This window comes from Procambarus clarkii, chromosome 70 (assembly GCF_040958095.1).
Source record: "Procambarus clarkii isolate CNS0578487 chromosome 70, FALCON_Pclarkii_2.0, whole genome shotgun sequence".
NCBI lineage: Eukaryota > Metazoa > Arthropoda > Malacostraca > Decapoda > Cambaridae > Procambarus > Procambarus clarkii.
This window is the reverse complement of record NC_091219.1, coordinates 24,350,694-24,370,022: the sequence shown is the minus strand read 5'-3', so window position 1 is coordinate 24,370,022 and position 19,329 is coordinate 24,350,694. Positions and strand designations below refer to the sequence as shown.

General features: G+C 43.1%; 1 protein-coding gene across 2 annotated transcripts; it reads left to right on the top strand.

Annotated features, from left to right (window-relative positions):
* Positions 1-1,255: 1,255 nt before the first annotated feature.
* LOC123744885 (beta-galactosidase) lies at positions 1,256-18,813 on the top strand. Of its 2 annotated transcripts, none has more exons than XM_045725101.2 (13): positions 1,256-1,739; positions 5,020-5,192; positions 6,455-6,605; positions 6,769-6,832; positions 7,327-7,424; positions 7,789-7,969; positions 9,144-9,271; positions 9,704-9,797; positions 10,415-10,533; positions 12,214-12,414; positions 12,772-12,969; positions 17,110-17,352; positions 18,455-18,813. In XM_045725101.2, the coding sequence occupies exons 1-13, from the start codon at positions 1,659-1,661 to the stop codon at positions 18,674-18,676; spliced, it is 1,953 nt and encodes a 650-aa protein (XP_045581057.2). In that variant the 5' UTR covers positions 1,256-1,658; the 3' UTR covers positions 18,677-18,813. The 2 variants fall into 2 exon arrangements, with proteins under 2 accessions (XP_045581057.2, XP_045581056.2); XM_045725100.2 differs by having other exon boundaries at positions 1,522-1,739; positions 5,017-5,192.
* The last annotated feature ends 516 nt before the right edge of the window (positions 18,814-19,329 follow it).

Genomic DNA, 19,329 nt, shown 5'->3' with positions numbered 1-19,329 from the left:
ATCAGTCATTCATGTTTGTCATTCATCAGACAACAGCGGAAAAAGCTTAAAGGAGCACAAAACAATGCTATGAGAGCGACTCTTTCAGTGTATGCATATAGCTTGGCTCATCATTTATACATGTAATGTAATGCTAGACACATTTATTTATGATTAATGGTGTATAAACGATATGCATTTTTCGTTATTTATTGTTAAGTGCACCATTTATAATTCTGGGACGAATTCTCTAACCTTTTATACTTTATTTACGTACTTCTATGATCTGGTGCATGTGTCCCTACTTATGTAGAATAGGAATACAAGATAGTTATTAACGCCACTTAACATGTATCCTTGCACATGCACACCATAGGCTGCTACTCGCGGTTGCAACTTACTAGCAATCGCGAAGCTGCAAAAAACTTCCTACAGTTTCATTTGAAAATTACTAGCAACTGTAGTTGCAACAGTTCCATGCAACTTGCAGTTGCAAATATATTATTATTAATATTTAACGTACAATTTTTTTACACAATTACCGACGCACAAAAATATTTTAAATACTTAACAGCTTGTAAAGATATATTAAATGTCGTGCTGTGAAGAGTATCGGAGCGTGAGTATTGTAAGTGATGTATGAGCGTGAGTATTGTAAGTGATGTATGAGCGTGAGTATTGTAAGTGATGTATGAGCGTGAGTATTGTAAGTGATGTATGAGCGTGAGTATTGTAAGTGATGTATGAGCGTGAGTATTGTAAGTGATGTATGAGCGTGAGTATTGTAAGTGATGTATGAGCGTGAGTATTGTAAGTGATGTATGAGCGTGAGTATTGTAAGTGATGTATGAACGTGAGTATTGTAAGTGATGTATGAGCGTGAGTATTGTAAGTGATGTATGAGCGTGAGTATTGTAAGTGATGTATGAACGTGAGTATTGTAAGTTTTTCTCTTGTAATGTATCTTTATCATTTATCAATTCTGATTGAAATTACCTACTTAAAATTATCTGCTAGATTAAGGACCTGCCCGAAACGCTGCGCGTACTAGTGGCTTTACAAGAATGTAAATACTGTACTATCCAATGTATTCTCACAAACCCAATGTACCTTCTTGTATATAAATAAATAAATAAATAAATAAATAAATAAATAAATAAATAAATAAAAATAAATAAATAAATAAATAAATAATAAATAAATAAATAAATAAATAAAATAAAATAAAATAAAATAAATGAATGTTATCAGCGAGGCTACTGTCGGCCGGGTCCCCGTGCACCGAGGCTTGGGTGGCAGTTTACCCTCTGGCGCCATACACGATGGCCGTCCGCCATACAATTATCGCAGTTTACTGTTATTTCTACAGAATTAGATCATTAGTCCATTAAGTGCTACAGCTTTATTTTGATGGACAGTCATCCGAAACAAACCCTGAAAGCATGCGCGTATATCGAAAAAGTTTTAATTTATATATATGGCTTTGGTGTTAGCGAGTTTCATTGTAATATTATAGTAAAAGTTTGGATTATCACATTACTGTGCGAGTTATATAGCCATATGTTAATGTAAAACGGTGACATTATTAATAACGACGTTGGCACAAGTGCTGCTATAAAAATTGGGTGGAATATAATTTGTGAACACAAGATAGAATACAATACAATACAAGCAAGAATATGGAAATGGCAGCAAAACTGAAAACATGGACATTCTTCATCCTGTGCCTAGTAGTCATCCACTTCACTCAAGGAACACATGTAAGTTACAGAGTGGACCTCGGGAACTAATTGCAAATTAACAAAAACAAAAGTGAAATACTCTACACATTCGAACATTAGTACAGTGTTCGCATTTTACATTTTATACACAAAAATATTAATTAGGTTTGTAAGAATTTTGGAGTGTGTATGCCTACTGTATATAGATTGTTGCTACAATTTATTTAATGAGGATAAAGTGATAAGGCTGGCATATCATTATTCTGGCAAGATACAGATTGCATTTCGGACGTCTTAAAATTAATTTACCTGAATTTCCAAGTGAATCCATTGCCTATCTAGTTGCCTCTATGGGGACATGTAGCCGGCGGCTTGTCAAAGTTTCTCCCTATTGTTCCTGAAGATTTTTTCTAACTGGATTTTGAACTTAATGTCATGGAATTTAATGTTTCCGTGAGTAGACAGTTTAATGGTTTTTAATCATATGGATGAAAAAAAAATGAGAAACACGAAATAACACTTAGTGCTATCTTCGAATAATGTACAAAATGAAAGGTTTATTGTTAATACAAAAATACCTAAAATTGCTGGGTAGGAGAGAGGAAACGTATACTTTTTTTAATTAGAAATAGAGCAATGCAAAAGATGTACAGTGACCACAACACAGCAGTTGCAACATCTGGATCTGTGGGTTGGTACAAGAACTCAACCAACTACGAACCACTTAGTTAGATGAAAGGGAGCAGTAGAGCAACAGAAGTACACTTACACCGCATCAGGCTTGGATACCCATGTGCATGGGAAATAGGCTTACATCTGTTCCGGATGATGAGAGGAAATGTCAGCACTGTGGGAGAAATGCCCGACAGACCACTGGAACATTATCTAACACAGTGCAGTTACAAACCCATTAAGATTTCAACCTAGATGCAACTGAGCAGAAGTTGTTAAACACATATGGCAAAATTTTACTGAAACTGAAACGACCATACGAGTCATAAATACTCATACTCCGCCCAAGTAAAACAGAAACAAGCAACACTTAGTGGGCCAGCCAGAGGCTTAGACCCCGCGCAGGAATATCCCTGAAAAAAAGGATATTTTTTTTTGACATGTGGACTAACATAGCCCCCCCCCCCCCAGTCCGTCCTTCTTTATTGATAGTATGCATAGCAACTATTTGGTCAAACGTACACAAATGGACTGTTAAACACAAGAAAATTCACCTCCTTTATTATTGAATTAACCCAAATGGCGAACTAAAAATGGAAAAGCAACTATTGAACCTAACCTGTCCATGCAATCCTAGGGCTAATATGCATTATCTTAGGCCTAATCTAGTACATATATATATGTCTTGTCATAACCCTAGTTAGTTTAGTTCATTTATTATGCACCCCATACCCTATCTTGTGGGCGGTAGTGGAAAGGGTTACAGAGGCACATAATGGGCTCAGGGACTGAACCACACAATTCATTTAGCTAAACAAGTTATAATCTTGATGAGCTAGTTACAAAATTCAGTATAAGTAGTCACATCATCAATGGGTTCGAGATCGATCACAAGTATAGTTTCTAAATTAAGGAACTGACATATGTGGAGAGCTAGTGTCACAATTTATATGTTTGTATTGCCCCGCCCCCCCCCCCCTCCCCAACCCATCCAGTGGGCAGCGGTGGATAGGTTACAGTCACTTAGTTACTACCTACAGTTTACAAACTGGGGATATTTGGCTAAGGAATGTTAAATTTGGGTTTTGGCTTCTTTTTTTCGTGCTCTCTACAAGGTTAAATGTGACCAGTATTGGCAACAACACTCGATTTTTACACGTTCGACTAAATAGTTGCTACAAGCCAGTTTGGGTTAAGGTCTCAGAAGAGCACCATTGATCCCACTCTACCTTTACTTGACTTTTTTTAATGATGAGCTCTCGACAAAAAATAGTTTCCAGTTGGCCTCATTACTGACTGTTCTTTCACTGATCACCTTTGTGTGCTTACCAGTGACTGGGGACCTGGATGGGAAATAATTGTTGCTTTATGTTATGGGGAAAAAAAGTTTGGTAAATCTTTTAAATGAACCGTGATAGAACTCTTAGCCTGCAAAACACTACACTATGGTAGGGAGAACTCTTGGTTTGCAAACACTACACTATGGTAGGGAGAACTCTTGGTTTGCAAACACTACACTATGGTAGGGAGAACTCTTGGTTTGCAAACACTACACTATGATAGGGAGAACTCTTGGCTTACAAACACTACACTATGGTAGGGAGAACTCTTGGTTTGCAAACACTACACTATGGTAGGGAGAACTCTTGGCTTGCAAACACTACACCATGGTAGGGAGAACTCTTGGTTTACAAACACTACACCATGGTAGGGAGAACTCTTGGTTTACAAACACTACACCATGGTAGGGAGAACTCTTGGTTTGCAAACACTACACTATGGTAGGGAGAACTCTTGGTTTGCAAACACTACACTATGGTAGGGAGAACTCTTGGTTTGCAAACACTACACTATGGTAGGGAGAACTCTTGGCTTGCAAACACTACACCATGGTAGGGAGAACTCTTGGTTTGCAAACACTACACTATGGTAGGGAGAACTCTTGGCTTGCAAACACTACACCATGGTAGGGAGAACTCTTGGTTTGCAAACACTACACTATGGTAGGGAGAACTCTTGGCTTGCAAACACTACACTATGGTAGGGAGAACTTTTGGCTTGCAAACACTACACTATGGTAGGGAGAACTCTTGGTTTGCAAACACTACACTATGGTAGGGAGAACTCTTGGCTTGCAAACACTACACTATGGTAGGGAGAACTTTTGGCTTGCAAACACTACACTATGGTAGGGAGAACTTTTGGCTTGCAAACACTACACTATGGTAGGGAGAACTCTTGGCTTGCAAACACTACACTATGGTAGGGAGAACTCTTGGCTTGCAAACACTACACTATGGTAGGGAGAACTCTTGGCTTGCAAACACTACACTATGGTAGGGAGAACTCTTGGCTTGCAAACACTACACTATGGTAGGGAGAACTCTTGGTTTGCAAACACTACACTATGGTAGGGAGAACTCTTGGCTTGCAAACACTACACTATGGTAGGGAGAACTCTTGGGTTGCAAACTATGACCTATGGTAGAGAGAGCTCGTAGCCTATAAACAAGTGTTCGACAACTTTTGTACCTTGTAATTTGTAAATAAAAACAAATAAAAATTAATTTCCTGAGTCCTAGAGCTCATAGGTTGACTAAACCTTTATAAGTAGCCATGTTTATCCTATTTCCATCTTCCCCAGCAGGAAGGCAGAAGACGCCGGACCTTCAAGATCGACTACGCCAATGACAGGTTCCTGAAGGATGGGTTGCCATTTCGCTACGTGTCTGGCTCCATCCACTACTTCCGGGTGCCCGCCTCTCTCTGGGCCGACCGACTGTGGAAGCTTCGGATGGCGGGCTTCAACGCCGTCCAGACGTGAGTCTTCCTCCGGTGTTGTTTACCTGAATTTACCTGAGGGCCACTAATACTAGTGGCCTCGACAAGGACAGGAAGCCGGTGGCTTCGCAAAGGTCCCCTCCCCTATTTGCCCGGATGATCCTTTCTATCTGTATTTTAAAACCCTGCAGAGTATTGGAGTTTACGGCTTTGGCGGGAAGGCGGTTCCACGGGTTTACAACCCTATGGGTGAAAAAGCATCTGTTTTCTGGAGATGCTTGATCCCTTTTTTGTTTTTTACCTTCCCTTGTTATTATTGTTTCCACTATCACTAGCAACTGATAACTAATCCACATTTTATCTGGCGCAGAATCAACAAAATGAAGTCATTAACAACGTGTAAACTATGTTAATTTCTAACGTTTGGGCTAGGTTTACAGACCTCGGCTCAGTTCTCCAACAGAAAACAAATTTTGTGGGATTAACAAGGATGGCTTATCCCTGGAGTATAAAATACGTGATCTCCTATTGCAGCTTATTGCACAAGGACTGAACTAGATCAGGCTTATTTTACCGATGAATGACTGTCCATTTTAGTATGGAGGTTGATCCCCGCCCTCTACAAAGTTCTCCTCTCGTACACAAGTCATATAACAGAGTTTACATAGGCTACCATGGTAACGTAATTGCATCATTGTTGACACACACACATTTTGTTAACATATATATACTTCAACAGTGTATTCACAGACTATCAACTAGTTGGTTCGATTTGGTATTGGGCTTAAATAAATAAATAAATAAATAAATAAATGTTTATTTAGGTAAGGTACATACATAAAGAGATTTTACAAAGTTTGTTGGATTAATAGATAGAGCTAGTACATACAATGCCTAAAGCCACTATTACGCAAAGCGTTTCGGGCAGGCCTTAAAGCCTATCAAAGCCTATCAAGCGTAGGAGAGTTATTAATTAGTCGCCACAATAGCTTACTTATCAACCAGCATGTATACTAGTGACAAGCCGCCGGCTTCCTGTCCTCATCGAGGCCACTAGTATAAGTGGCCATCAGGTAAATACTCGAGTCCTGAACATAATTCAGGGTTAAAGAAAACTTTGAATATACATACACTAAAAAATAGAGGTATACCTCTCAGTGTACAAATCCTTGATTTGCCACTCCGTTAAAAAAAACAACCTCCTAACCTAACCAGAAACGTACGCACCCGTGTCGTGTCTATATCTTGTGTTGAGAGGACGAATCAAAGGTGTGGATCTAACTGAAGGCTGTGTGTATCAGGGTGGTGGAGTGGTCGAGCCACGAGCCGGAGCCCGGAGTGTTGGACTTCTCTGGCAACCACGACCTGGAGGCCTTCATCACCGCGGCCCAGGACCAAGATCTCCTCGTTATCCTTCGCGTTGGACCCTTCATCTGCGCCGAGCGGGACATGGTGAGGGGCAAGGGTCACCCGGAAAGTAGGAAGGAATATGGCGGGAACATGGGGGGTCAGAGGAGGACGCTATGGATTTACATTTGTTATTTATTGATTTACATGCGTTATTTATTGGTTTGCTCGTGTTATTTATTAGTTCACATGTTATTTATTTATTCAGGGAGGGTTTCCATACTGGCTGCTGCGGCTTCATCCAAACATCCGCCTAAGAAGTTCGGATCCCGGTAAGAACACTTGTATTATTCTTGACTGCTACCGAGGCCGCCGTTACCATGTGGTGGTCCCGGGGTTCAAGGTCCCCGCGGCTCGGTCTCTGACCAGGCCTCCTGTAGATAAACTATGACTACCGCGCCGTATGCCATACATGGAGGTCATGCACTTATTGTGCTGGAGTCGGATATTTTACTTTGGGTATGTTAGATTAGATTATGCTTAGTTAGGCTTCATTAGCAAAGTTAAGTTTGGGTTTATTAAAGTTGAGTTATGTTAGGTTGTGCGATGCGTGAGTGGCTGACTCAACCATTTTCTCTCTCTCACAAAAGAAATGTTTTCTTTGTCTAATTATTAGAGCAGTGAACAAAGCATTAATATACGATTATCTCCTCTGAAACGGTATAATCAAGCAAGTGTTCAATGAAAACATAGTATATATTTATCAATGTTTATAGAAATCAATTACCATAATAGATATTACACTGGAGTTCTTGTGTTTCGTCAGCGTTCTTGAGACACGTAGACGCGTGGCTGGGCGAGGTGCTGCTGCCGAAGGTCAAGCCGCTCCTCTACGAGAACGGCGGGCCGATCATCATGGTTCAGGTGACGCCAATTGCATGTTTTGCATTAATGTATTCATGCCAGAACGTTGTAACCCTTAACGAGCTATCCAAGCGTGTTTTCCTAGGACTAGCCGACTTTCAAGCTTACTACATTTCAAGCTGAACAATCTAGTCAGTACATATCGTAGGGTAGACATTTATAAGTCTCATCTTTGCCATGATGGGCTGAGTTACTTAGATAAATAAAGGCTGAAATTTCTCGATATTTACAAACGAACTTCCGATTTCAAATTAATATATAATATTTTCATATTAATTTACTAAGGCAATCTGTGCACATTTGTTTGTAATCGAAATCAGACGAAGTTGGTGGCAAAAATTCAGACTTGCTTGGACTGTGTCAGGTGGAGAACGAGTACGGGTCGAGCAGCAACTGTGACTTCCAGTACACGGCCCACCTTCGGGAGGTGTTCCGTCAGCACCTAGGGCCCTCTGTCGTCCTCTTCACTGTCGACTCCACCGGCTCCTCCAACCTTAGGTGTGGCAAGATCCCGGACGTCTACGCCACGGTCGACTTTGGTCTTGGTGAGCTTGCAACGCTGGTAGTAAAATTACTTTGTTGACCAGACCACACACTAGAAGGTGAAGGGACGACGACGTTTCGGTCCGTCCTGGACCATTCTCAAGTCGATTGTGAGAATGGACCAGGACGGACCGAAACGTCGTCGTCCCTTCACCTTCTAGTGTGTGGTCTGGTCAACATTCTTCAGCCACGTTATTGTGACTCATCGCCTGCAGTAAAATTACTTTGTTGTAATGTGTCACCGTCTAATTTGTTCCATTAACCAACAACCCTGTGATATGACGTGTGAACTAGACAAGCAAAACGTGTCGCTTTGTTGAAATTTATGTATCAAGAAAGCAAGACAATAATAAATCAACAAATAACTTGTTAATTTTAAATGTTCAGTAATTTCAAAGTCACGATGAGATCGGTGAGTAGTGTCATTAGTACTGAGGTCCTCAACCTTCCTGGTAAGAGAGTTGGCTTAGTTCTGGGATACTTTTTCTTGCTCTGTGCTGAACGTTTTCCAGTCTAATTGTCTTTATGAAGGTGAGATGTCCATGCCTGGGTACAGTAGATAAAATAAGGATTCTTCTGGAATTTGTACACCTGGATGACAACAACCAACTCAACTCTGACTTACGGATCTGACAGATAGACAAATAATAATAAACTACTGTTACAGAAGAAATGTCAGTATGCTTAGCTTTTTCTTACCTGTTTCCATAGACGTATGTTGTGGCTCTGGCGCGTCTTAAGTTATGTTAATGACTGCTTTAATGCGCTCACATCTACCGTTCCACATTCGGTACCTTGACATCCACCAGGGGTCCTGGACGTGTACGTGGCTCTGATCCACCAGCAGTCCTGGAAGAGCACAAGACATCCACCAGGGGTCATTGAACAGCACATGACATCCACCAGGGGTCCCGGAAGAGCACATGACATCCATCAGGGGTCCTGGAAGAGCACATGACATCCACCAGGGGTCCTGGAAGCTCGCATAACTCTGATCTGCCATAAGACCTGGAAGCCCACACGATAGAAGAGCACACCAGAGGTCCTGGAAGCATTCATGACTCTGATCCACCACCACAATAGAGAACCTCCTCACCATCTGGCTAATAAACGCTTGTAGACCTTCAGGTTGTGGTGATGCACATCACTAACCAACCCTGACCTTCTCCCACCCAGGAACTGACCCCAACGAGATCTTCGGCCAGCAGAGGCTGTTTGAACCTCGGGGTCCGCTCGTTAACTCAGAGTTCTACCCGGGATGGATAGATCACTGGGGGGAGCCTCACCACAAGACCGACGCCCAGGTGAGTGGTAGTTTCTTGTGCACTACTTATACTCGTCCTGTGAGTGGTAGTTACTGCTATTGTGATAATATAATGTTACACACTCAAGCTCAACTATCTAGGCAATATTTTTGTATTGTTAATATAAGGTAGTAGAGAATAATATAAGTTTTGGAGCGAATTAAGGCTACACAGCTTATATACGTCTTGTTGACCAGACCACACACTAGAAAGTGAAGAGACGACGACGTTTCGGTCCGTCCTGGACCACTATCAAGTCAATTGTGATAATGGTCCAGGACGGACCGAAACGTCGTCGTCTCTTCACTTTCTAGTGTGTGGTTTGGTCAACTTTTTTCAGCCACGTTATTGTGACTCCTCGTCTGTATATACGTCTTGGCATGTATGGTGTGTGAGCGTGATACATGGTGGTGGTGGTGTTGTCGCCGGCAGGAGCTGGCTGGGGCGCTGGACGCCATCCTGGCCCTCAACGCCTCCGTCAACATGTACATGTTCCACGGCGGCACCAACTTCGCCTTCACCGCAGGCCAGTACACTCTTCCTTCACGGTTGGCCAGTACACTCTTCCTTCACCGTTGGCCAGTACACTCTTCCTTCACGGTTGGCCAGTACACTCTTCCTTCACCGTTGGCCAGTACACTCTTTCCTTCACCGTTGGTCTCTCTTGTATCTCAGCTGGTCTTCTTTTAATGTTATCTTTCCTCCGTCTCCTTACCGTCCTAGCGGTTGGGCACCATTCCTTTCCCCTCCGTCCCATCCCCAATCCTTCTCCTGACCCCTTCCAAGTGCTATATAGTCGCATTGGCTTGGCGCTTTCCCATGATAACTCCCTCCCTCCCTCCTTACTATTCCATACATGGTTTCTCTCTTTTCCTTTCTCCTAAACCTCCGTCTCCCCTTCTTTCCATCTTCCATACTTGCCTACTGTGTGTTCTTCGTTTCTCTGCCTCTCCCTCGTAGGCAGCCATAAGCTAGCTTTAAATCTTAAATTATAAAATGAACCCAAACAGTGAGTCTGGCCCAGCTACCTGCTTCCCTTGTTGTTCCCCTAACAAACACACGCGTGAAGTAACTAGCAAACGCACACACAACACACGCGTGACTAACAAACACAGGCGACTAACACCAGCTGTCGTCTTGCAGGCTCCAACATGGGCCGCACATTCCAGACGTGCCCAACATCGTACGACTACGACGCGCCCGTGTCGGAGGCGGGAGACCCCACTGAGAAGTACCACGCCCTGAGGCAGGTCATCAGCAAGGTACTGTGGGGTAGTGTAGTGTAGTGTAGTGTAGTGTAGTGTAGTGTAGTGTAGTGTAGTGTAGTGTAGAAGACAGGTCTTCAGTCGCCTGTAGCAACGTGGTCAGCAACACAGCACTACACGAAGCACGCCATTAACCCTGTGTATGCGAGAGAGGCGAGAGTGTATGTGCATGCGGGTTACCATTGTATAAGTATTACAGTCACCTTCTGTGGTCGAATGCTCCCCCTATCTCCTCCTGTACATGGGTACAGTGGTAGGTATCCACGTATCTCCTGTACGTGGATACCTACCACTACCTTTCCCTCCATGTACGGAGTTAGCCTCCACTACCTCCTCCTCCTCCTCCTCTAGTTCATTTAATTTGTTTACTAATCCTGCACTGATGGAACACTTCCTTAATTGTGTCTCTCGGATTCAGATGTACTTGTCACTTGCATTTAAGGTCTATTCTCGTCCACTTTGTCTCTGTGGCCCTTGCGTGACGTGCTCACTCGTCCACTTTGTCTCTGGCACCCTTGTGTGACGTGCTCACTCGTCCACTTGAGTGTACGTCTCGTATACTGTCGGCTGCATTGCATCCAAATCTCTTCGTAGTGTTTTGCAGCCTTAGCTGCTAGCTCTCCTGGTCGGCTTTGTATCGTCAGTATACAAGAGCATGAATGATATTGTTTTCTCTGCCAGGTCATTTACATATACCAGAAAGAAAATGGCCCGTAGCACTGAGCTCATGGCACCCCATTTTGACCTCCCCTCACTCTGTTTTATATTCTCTCTCTCTGTTTCCTATCCGAGAGGTATTCCCTCAACTACTCAGCACTTTTCCAGCTGCTCCAGCTTTATTCTGGTTTGTGTAGGGGCCTTCTGGACATCAAGGAATGTACAGTGCCTTCCCCCTCCAGTTTGATCATTATCATTTGGTTGTAGAACTTTTAATCGAATATTTAGACATGATTTACTTTCACTGAAGCTGTGTTGGTGCATAGAGACAAAGCCCACATTTAGTAAGCGCTCCAAGAATCTCCAGGACCTTGCCGGGAATGTCAGTGCCAGCTACAGGCCAGTGCTGTAGTTCAAGGGCTCCTGTCTTTCTCCTTTCTTGTATATAGGATAAACATTACTTGTTTTGTATATCTCTGGCAATTTATTCGTTTGCAGTATGTAGAGACAGGGGATGGCTCTGTGCCTCTCTCAGGATCCGTGGTGACATTTCGTCAGATTCCTCAGCTTTTGTCGTGTCCAGTTCCCCCTCCCCTAGGCGGTGAGGAGCGATTGTGTGAAACACATTCGCTTTCTGGTTAGGCTCTGTACCTTCAGATCCTCTCGTGGTCTGTCTCTATAAATACTCCCGGAAAACTTTTATTTAGTTTGTGTGAGTGATCGAGAGAAGGGAAAGGAAATATCTGCAGATATCACCAAGAGATTTCGACTGTATAGCTCTGGGAAGAGGGTCAGGATGAAGATTTGGAATGGGATGGGGGAGGGGGGGAATGGTGCCCAACCACTTGGACGGTCGGGGATTGAACGCCGACCTGCATGAAGCGAGACCGTCGCTCTACCGACCAGCCCAAGTGAGAGAAAAAAATAAAAAGGTAGGTGAGTGAGGGCGGGTGAGTGAACGTGTGCGAGAGAGAGAGAGAGTGTAAAGTGCCTGACTCTTATCGACTACGTTCTTCTCAGTACCTGGTGGTGCCCCTTGGACCGGTGCCTCCAGTGCCCCTCAAGGCAAGGTACGGGGAGGTGAAGATGGAGCCCCTGGGGTCGGTGATGCAGCTCCTGTCGCTCCTCCGGGGGGTCACCCAGCCCTGGCCTCTCACCTTCGAGCAGCTGCACCTCGCCAACGGCATCGTCGTCTACCACACCGTCCTTCGCTTCAGGGTCGTGAGTACCGGGTCGGGTGGTTGAGGAAAGTTGCGAGTCTGGAACCTTGTTCACAGCTTCAGGGCTCTTGAGAAGTCGGCTCACAATGTGAGCCGACGATTGTGAGTTACGATTGTGAGGTTAGTGTTATTCTCGCATTTGAGATTGTGAGTTTTTTTTAACCTATAGGACTCTCAAAATTATTCGTTCTCAATTTCTTAGACAATATGTCGTTCTAAGACAATATGTCGTTATTAGACAATTACTAGAATTAGATAATATTTATATAGGAAGCTAAGAAAACAGATTAGTAAACCAGTTTGCTTTCTTAACAAGCTAAGGTTACTGACTGTACTCCCACACACCCATACCCGGCAGCCTGACCCGGCACGACTGAGCGTGAACGACGTGCATGACCGCGGGTACGTGTTCGTGGAGGGTCGCTACGTCGGGTTGGTGTCCCGGGAGCAGGAGCTGTACGACGTGGCGGTGACGGCCCTCCCCGGACACACCCTCGTCATCATGGTGGAGAGCCAGGGACGGGTCTCCGTGGGCCCCAGGCTCAATGACTTCAAGGTCAGCTCCGCCAGTCATTGGATTTGTGTGATATATATATATATATATATATATATATATATATATATATATATATATATATATATATATATATATATATATATATATATATATATGTCGTACCTAGTAGCCAGAACGCACTTCTCAGCCAACTATGCAAGGCTCGATTTGCCTAATAAGCCAAGTTTTCCTGAATTAATATATTTTCTCTAATTTTTTTCTTATGAAATGATAAAGCTACCCATTTCATTATGTATGAGGTCAATTTTTTTTATTGGAGTTAAAATTAACGTAGATATATGACCGAACCTAACCTAACCTAACCTATCTTTATAGGTTAGGTTCGATTAGGTAGCCGAAAAAGTTAGGTTAGGTAGGTTAGGTAGTCGAAAAAACATTAATTCATGAAAACTAGGCTTATTAGGCAAATCGGGCCTTGCATAGTAGGCAGAGAAGTGCGATCTGGCTATTAGGTACGACATATATATATATATATATATATTGTGACGGTAACGCGTTGGTGTTCGGCTGTTCAAAAGCTAGGGGTATGGCCTCGTCACATATAGAAAAAAAAATAGAAAATCTGGAACTTCGTCTGTGGTAAGGTAAGGAGAAGACACACAAAACACAAGTAAATTTTAACAATGAAATTTTAATTACGTTAAAGAAAGCAAAACATGAATAAAATGGACATACAAATTCGTATAATAAAATCAATCAAAGTAATAAGAATAATCAAATGGCAAAATGAAAAGTTACGTTAAGACAAGTGTGCAAATAACAAGAGTATGGTAAACAAAGTAAATAGGTGCCGGAATATTGGCTTCAAGCTATCACTTCTCTTAGTACACGTAAGCCTGGGGCTTAGTCTACCAACGAGACGTGTTAACTTGTCGAAAGCACGGGATATTCTGAAGACTGAGGTCGTGGCGGCCCCAGACATCAAGTAGTATGGTGGGTAGAGTGCAGTTGCAGCTGGACCCGCAGCCAATCAGCGAGGAGCAGGCGACAAGACAGGTAGTTTGGCGGTTTGAGGTGGAGCAGGTGTTCCTGGCTGCATACGTTTTACGCTCTGGCAAACCTTGCTGGTGTTGTCGTTGTTGGATTTTTCTTCCATACTTGTTTTATATAGATGTTTATATCGACGAACTTTGGAGGGAAGAGCAGGCTCAATCTCTTGAAGGAGATTATCGTCACAATATATATATATATATATATATATATATATATATATATATATATATATATATATATATATATATATATATATATATATATATATATATATATATATATTATTAAATATGACCGAAAAAGTAAGATTAATAATTCTAACACGAATTTTCTCAATCTTTCGTACATTACGCTTCACTGTTGGAGGTAAATCAAAAATCACTTCTCCAAAATTCATTTTTATTTCTAGTCTGACGCGACACGGGCGCGTTTCGTAAAACTTATTACATTTTCAAAGACTTCACAAATACACAACTGATTAGAACGTATCTCTGATTTTATATCTACATTTGAGTGAGGTGGGAGGGGTGATGTGGCATTAACACAAGACAGAACAAGAGGGGATATTAATAGGGTATTAAAAGTATCAACACAAGACAGAACAGAAACAATGGGTATTGAATAGAAGTGTTTGTAGAAAGCCTATTGGTCCATATTTCTTGATGCTTCTATATTGGAGCGGAGTCTTGAGGTGGGTAGAATATAGTTGTGCAATAATTGGCTGTTGATTGCTGGTGTTGACTTCTTGATGTGTAGTGCCTCGCAAACGTCAAGCCGCCTGCTATCGCTGTATCTATCGATGATTTCTGTGTTGTTTACTAGGATTTCTCTGGCGATGGTTTGGTTATGGGAAGAGATTATATGTTCCTTAATGGAGCCCTGTTGCTTATGCATCGTTAAACGCCTAGAAAGAGATGTTGTTGTCTTGCCTATATACTGGGTTTTTTGGAGCTTACAGTCCCCAAGTGGGCATTTGAAGGCATAGACGACATTAGTCTCTTTTAAAGCGTTCTGTTTTGTGTCTGGAGAGTTTCTCATGAGTAGGCTGGCCGTTTTTCTGGTTTTATAGTAAATCGTCAGTTGTATCCTCTGATTTTTGTCTGTAGGGATAACGTTTCTATTAACAATATCTTTCAGGACCCTTTCCTCCGTTTTATGAGCTGTGGAAAAGAAGTTCCTGTAATAGGGGGTATAGGTGTTGTGTTAGTTGTCTCTTCAGAGGTTGCATGGCTTTTCACTTTCCTTCTTATGATGTCTTCGATGAAACCATTGGAGAAGCCGTTATTGACTAGGACCTGCCTTACCCTACAGAGTTCTTCGTCGACTTGCTTCCATTCTGAGCTGTGGCTGAGAGCACGGTCGACGTATGCGTTAACAACACTCCTCTTGTACCTGTCAGGGCAGTCGCTGTTGGCATTTAGGCACATTCCTATGTTTGTTTCCTTAGTGTAGACTGCAGTGTGGAAACCTCCGCCCTTTTCCATGACTGTTACATCTAGAAAAGGCAGCTTCCCATCCTTTTCCGTCTCGTAAGTGAAACGCAGCACGGAACTCTGCTCAAATGCCTCCTTCAGCTCCTGCAGATGTCTGACATCAGGTACCTGTGTAAAAATGTCGTCAACATACCTCCAGTATATGGCCGGTTTCTGCAGGAGCTGAAAGAGGCATTTGAGCAGAGTTCCGTGCTGCGTTTCACTTACGAGACGGAAAAGGATGGGAAGCTGCCTTTTCTAGATGTAACAGTCATGGAAAAGGGCGGAGGTTTCCACACTGCAGTCTACACTAAGGAAACAAACATAGGAATGTGCCTAAATGCCAACAGCGACTGCCCTGACAGGTACAAGAGGAGTGGTGTTAACGCATACGTCGACCGTGCTCTCAGCCACAGCTCAGAATGGAAGCAAGTCGACGAAGAACTCTGTAGGGTAAGGCAGGTCCTAGTCAATAACGGCTTCTCCAATGGTTTCATCGAAGACATCATAAGAAGGAAAGTGAAAAGCCATGCAACCTCTGAAGAGACAACTAACACAACACCTATACCCCCTATTAGACTATTTTACAGGAACTTCTTTTCCACAGCTCATAAAACGGAGGAAAGGGTCCTGAAAGATATTGTTAATAGAAACGTTATCCCTACAGACAAAAATCAGAGGATACAACTGACGATTTACTATAAAACCAGAAAAACGGCCAGCCTACTCATGAGAAACTCTCCAGACACAAAACAGAACTCTTTAAAAGAAACTAATGTCGTCTATGCCTTCAAATGCCCACTTGGGGACTGTAAGCTCCAAAAAACCCAGTATATAGGCAAGACAACAACATCTCTTTCTAGGCGTTTAACGATGCATAAGCAACAGGGCTCCATTAAGGAACATATAATCTCTTCCCATAACCAAACCATCGCCAGAGAAATCCTAGTAAACAACACAGAAATCATCGATAGATACAGCGATAGCAGGCGGCTTGACGTTTGCGAGGCACTACACATCAAGAAGTCAACACCAGCAATCAACAGCCAATTATTGCACAACTATATTCTACCCACCTCAAGACTCCGCTCCAATATAGAAGCATCAAGAAATATGGACCAATAGGCTTTCTACAAACACTTCTATTCAATACCCATTGTTTCTGTTCTGTCTTGTGTTGATACTTTTAATACCCTATTAATATCCCCTCTTGTTCTGTCTTGTGTTAATGCCACATCACCCCTCCCACCTCACTCAAATGTAGATATAAAATCAGAGATACGTTCTAATCAGTTGTGTATTTGTGAAGTCTTTGAAAATGTAATAAGTTTTACGAAACGCGCCCGTGTCGCGTCAGACTAGAAATAAAAATGAATTTTGGAGAAGTGATTTTTGATTTACCTCCAACAGTGAAGCGTAATGTACGAAAGATTGAGAAAATTCGTGTTAGAATTATTAATCTTACTTTTTCGGTCATATTTAATAATATATGTCTACAGGAAAGACTGCTACCAAAATATACTAATATATATATATATATATATATATATATATATATATATATATATATTATATATATATATATATATATATATATATATATATAGTATAATATATATAGGGGGAAGGAGTTGTAACCTGGGCTGCTCCACAGGGCCTCACCGCCAACGTCACCATCAACAACCACGTACTGAAGGGATGGACGATGACACCGCTGCCTCTCACCGACCTGACCCGCCTCCGGCACGTTCTCTGGCGCCTCCACCAGACACTGTCGCCGTCCCCTCAGCTAGGGACACCGCAGGGAGGCATGACCTTCTACAGGGGCACCTTCAACATTCCTGCGGAGGAGCCGCACCCTCTGGATACCTTCCTCCGTCTTGATGGCTGGGCCAAGGTTATTATTGTCAATGTATTTTTTCATCTATTCACATTGAGCTCCTTCGGTTGCTCCGTGACCCAACCACAGATGTACTATAAGAAAATAGTATGAAATAAGGCACGTAAAAGTTCAAATTATAACTGAGAATTCAGAGTCTCCATTATTCATCAATACCTGAGGTCTTGAATGTAGGTTCTTTGTTGTTAGTGTACTGCCTTCCCGTGTACACTCCTCCCGCTGGTGGAGGTGTTGCAGTGGGTGTGTCTTGGGACCCAGGCCAGGTTAACACGACCTCTGCCAGTTATAGTGTTGGGTCACCCTCTGGCGGAGTATTAACCCACTCACATTTACTGACCCGCCAGCGAGTGTACACCTCAGTCCTGTACACAGTGCACGACTGAAGTCAACTCTCAATGTATACACACTGACACATTGGATATACCTTTCCGTGTGTATATAAAGTATATGTATCCTCTATTGAAATGCCATTGGTTCCACTCACTAATTTTTTTAAGTGGCATGAATAGCCACTTACGGGCTATTCATGCCCGTGCCACATCTTGGGTGGCTTAATCTTCATCAATCAATCAATGGTTCTGTATTTGGCACGAGACCTATCACCTGCCGAGAGGGGGGAGGGTTAAGACCACCGCATCCACAGTTTTCTGACTCACCAACAATTGTGCACTTATCATGAACATATAATTCCAGAACTGAAGTAAACTCTTTGTATCACAGTAGTCTACGTCCTCGGTTCACAACCGAGGGACCCGGGTTCAATCCCTGGGCAGGACAGAAACGGTTGGGCACAGTAATAGGTCTAAAGGACCCAGATAAGGCCTAAGTACAAGTTTCGTGTCCCCGACAACGGGAAATACAGTGAGAAGTCATATATGCTGAGAGGTGTCATACAACTCTCCCCTAACACACCTTAGGTGTCATATGACACCTGTCAGGTGTATGACACCTGACAGGGTCAGCTCTTCTATCATTCTACTATGTCTACTAATTATATATACGAATTTGGCGGGTAAATAATATTCTTCGTGGATTCCACACGAACTGCCACACTGAAACATGGATAGTTTCCTAAACTCTTGTACTGTGTCTCCTGCAGGGCGTGGCGTGGGTGAATGATGTGTGCCTGGGGAGGTACTGGCCGGAGGTGGGCCCCCAGGTCACTCTCTACGTGCCCCGGAGCGCCCTCACCCAGGGCACCAACACCCTGCTGCTGCTGGAACTGGAGGCCAGCCCCTGCCACGCCCCGTGCCCCGCCCCGTGCTCCTGCCCGGTCTCCCTTGTTGATACTCACCAGGTGGACGGTCCCACCCCTCCCTGACGGCTCCCTCCATCATCTCACTCCCTCCATTGCCTTAATTCCTCCCTTCCTGACGGCTCCCTCCATCGCCTCCCTTGACCCTGTCACATCAATTTATTGTCACAGCGCTTACATCGACCCTTATAATTGACTTTCCCCTTATTATTTACCTTCTTTGTTCCCACTTCTTCCTAATCCCTTTCTGTCTTCTCTCTTCCTGACGTACTCCCATCCCCTCTCTCCCTGACGTACTCCCATCCCCTCTCTCCCTGATGTCCTCCCATCCCCTCCTTTGTGTGTTAGCTAACGCTCAGCAGACGTGTAAATGTTTCTGGTGTTAGGGATGTGGTGGGCTACAAGCACCGCTAGTGTGCACCGCTGGGGGGGCTACAAGCACCGCTAGTGTGCACCGCTGGCTCAAGTTGATCTGACCAAATGTAAACTGTCAGCGGAACTATTCACATGCCTTACGTCACTCTGTAATTAAATGTGACCCAAAAAATATTTAGAATTCAAAGACACTTCTATTATAGATGTTCGAGAAATGTGTAGGTGTTTAATTCAAATTGGTGTACTACCATAAATAACTAAACATCTCGAGTTGACTTACTGTTCTGCAGGCAGTACGCGCGCACATTGTAAACTCTCCACTACCGCCCATTGGATGGGTGCGT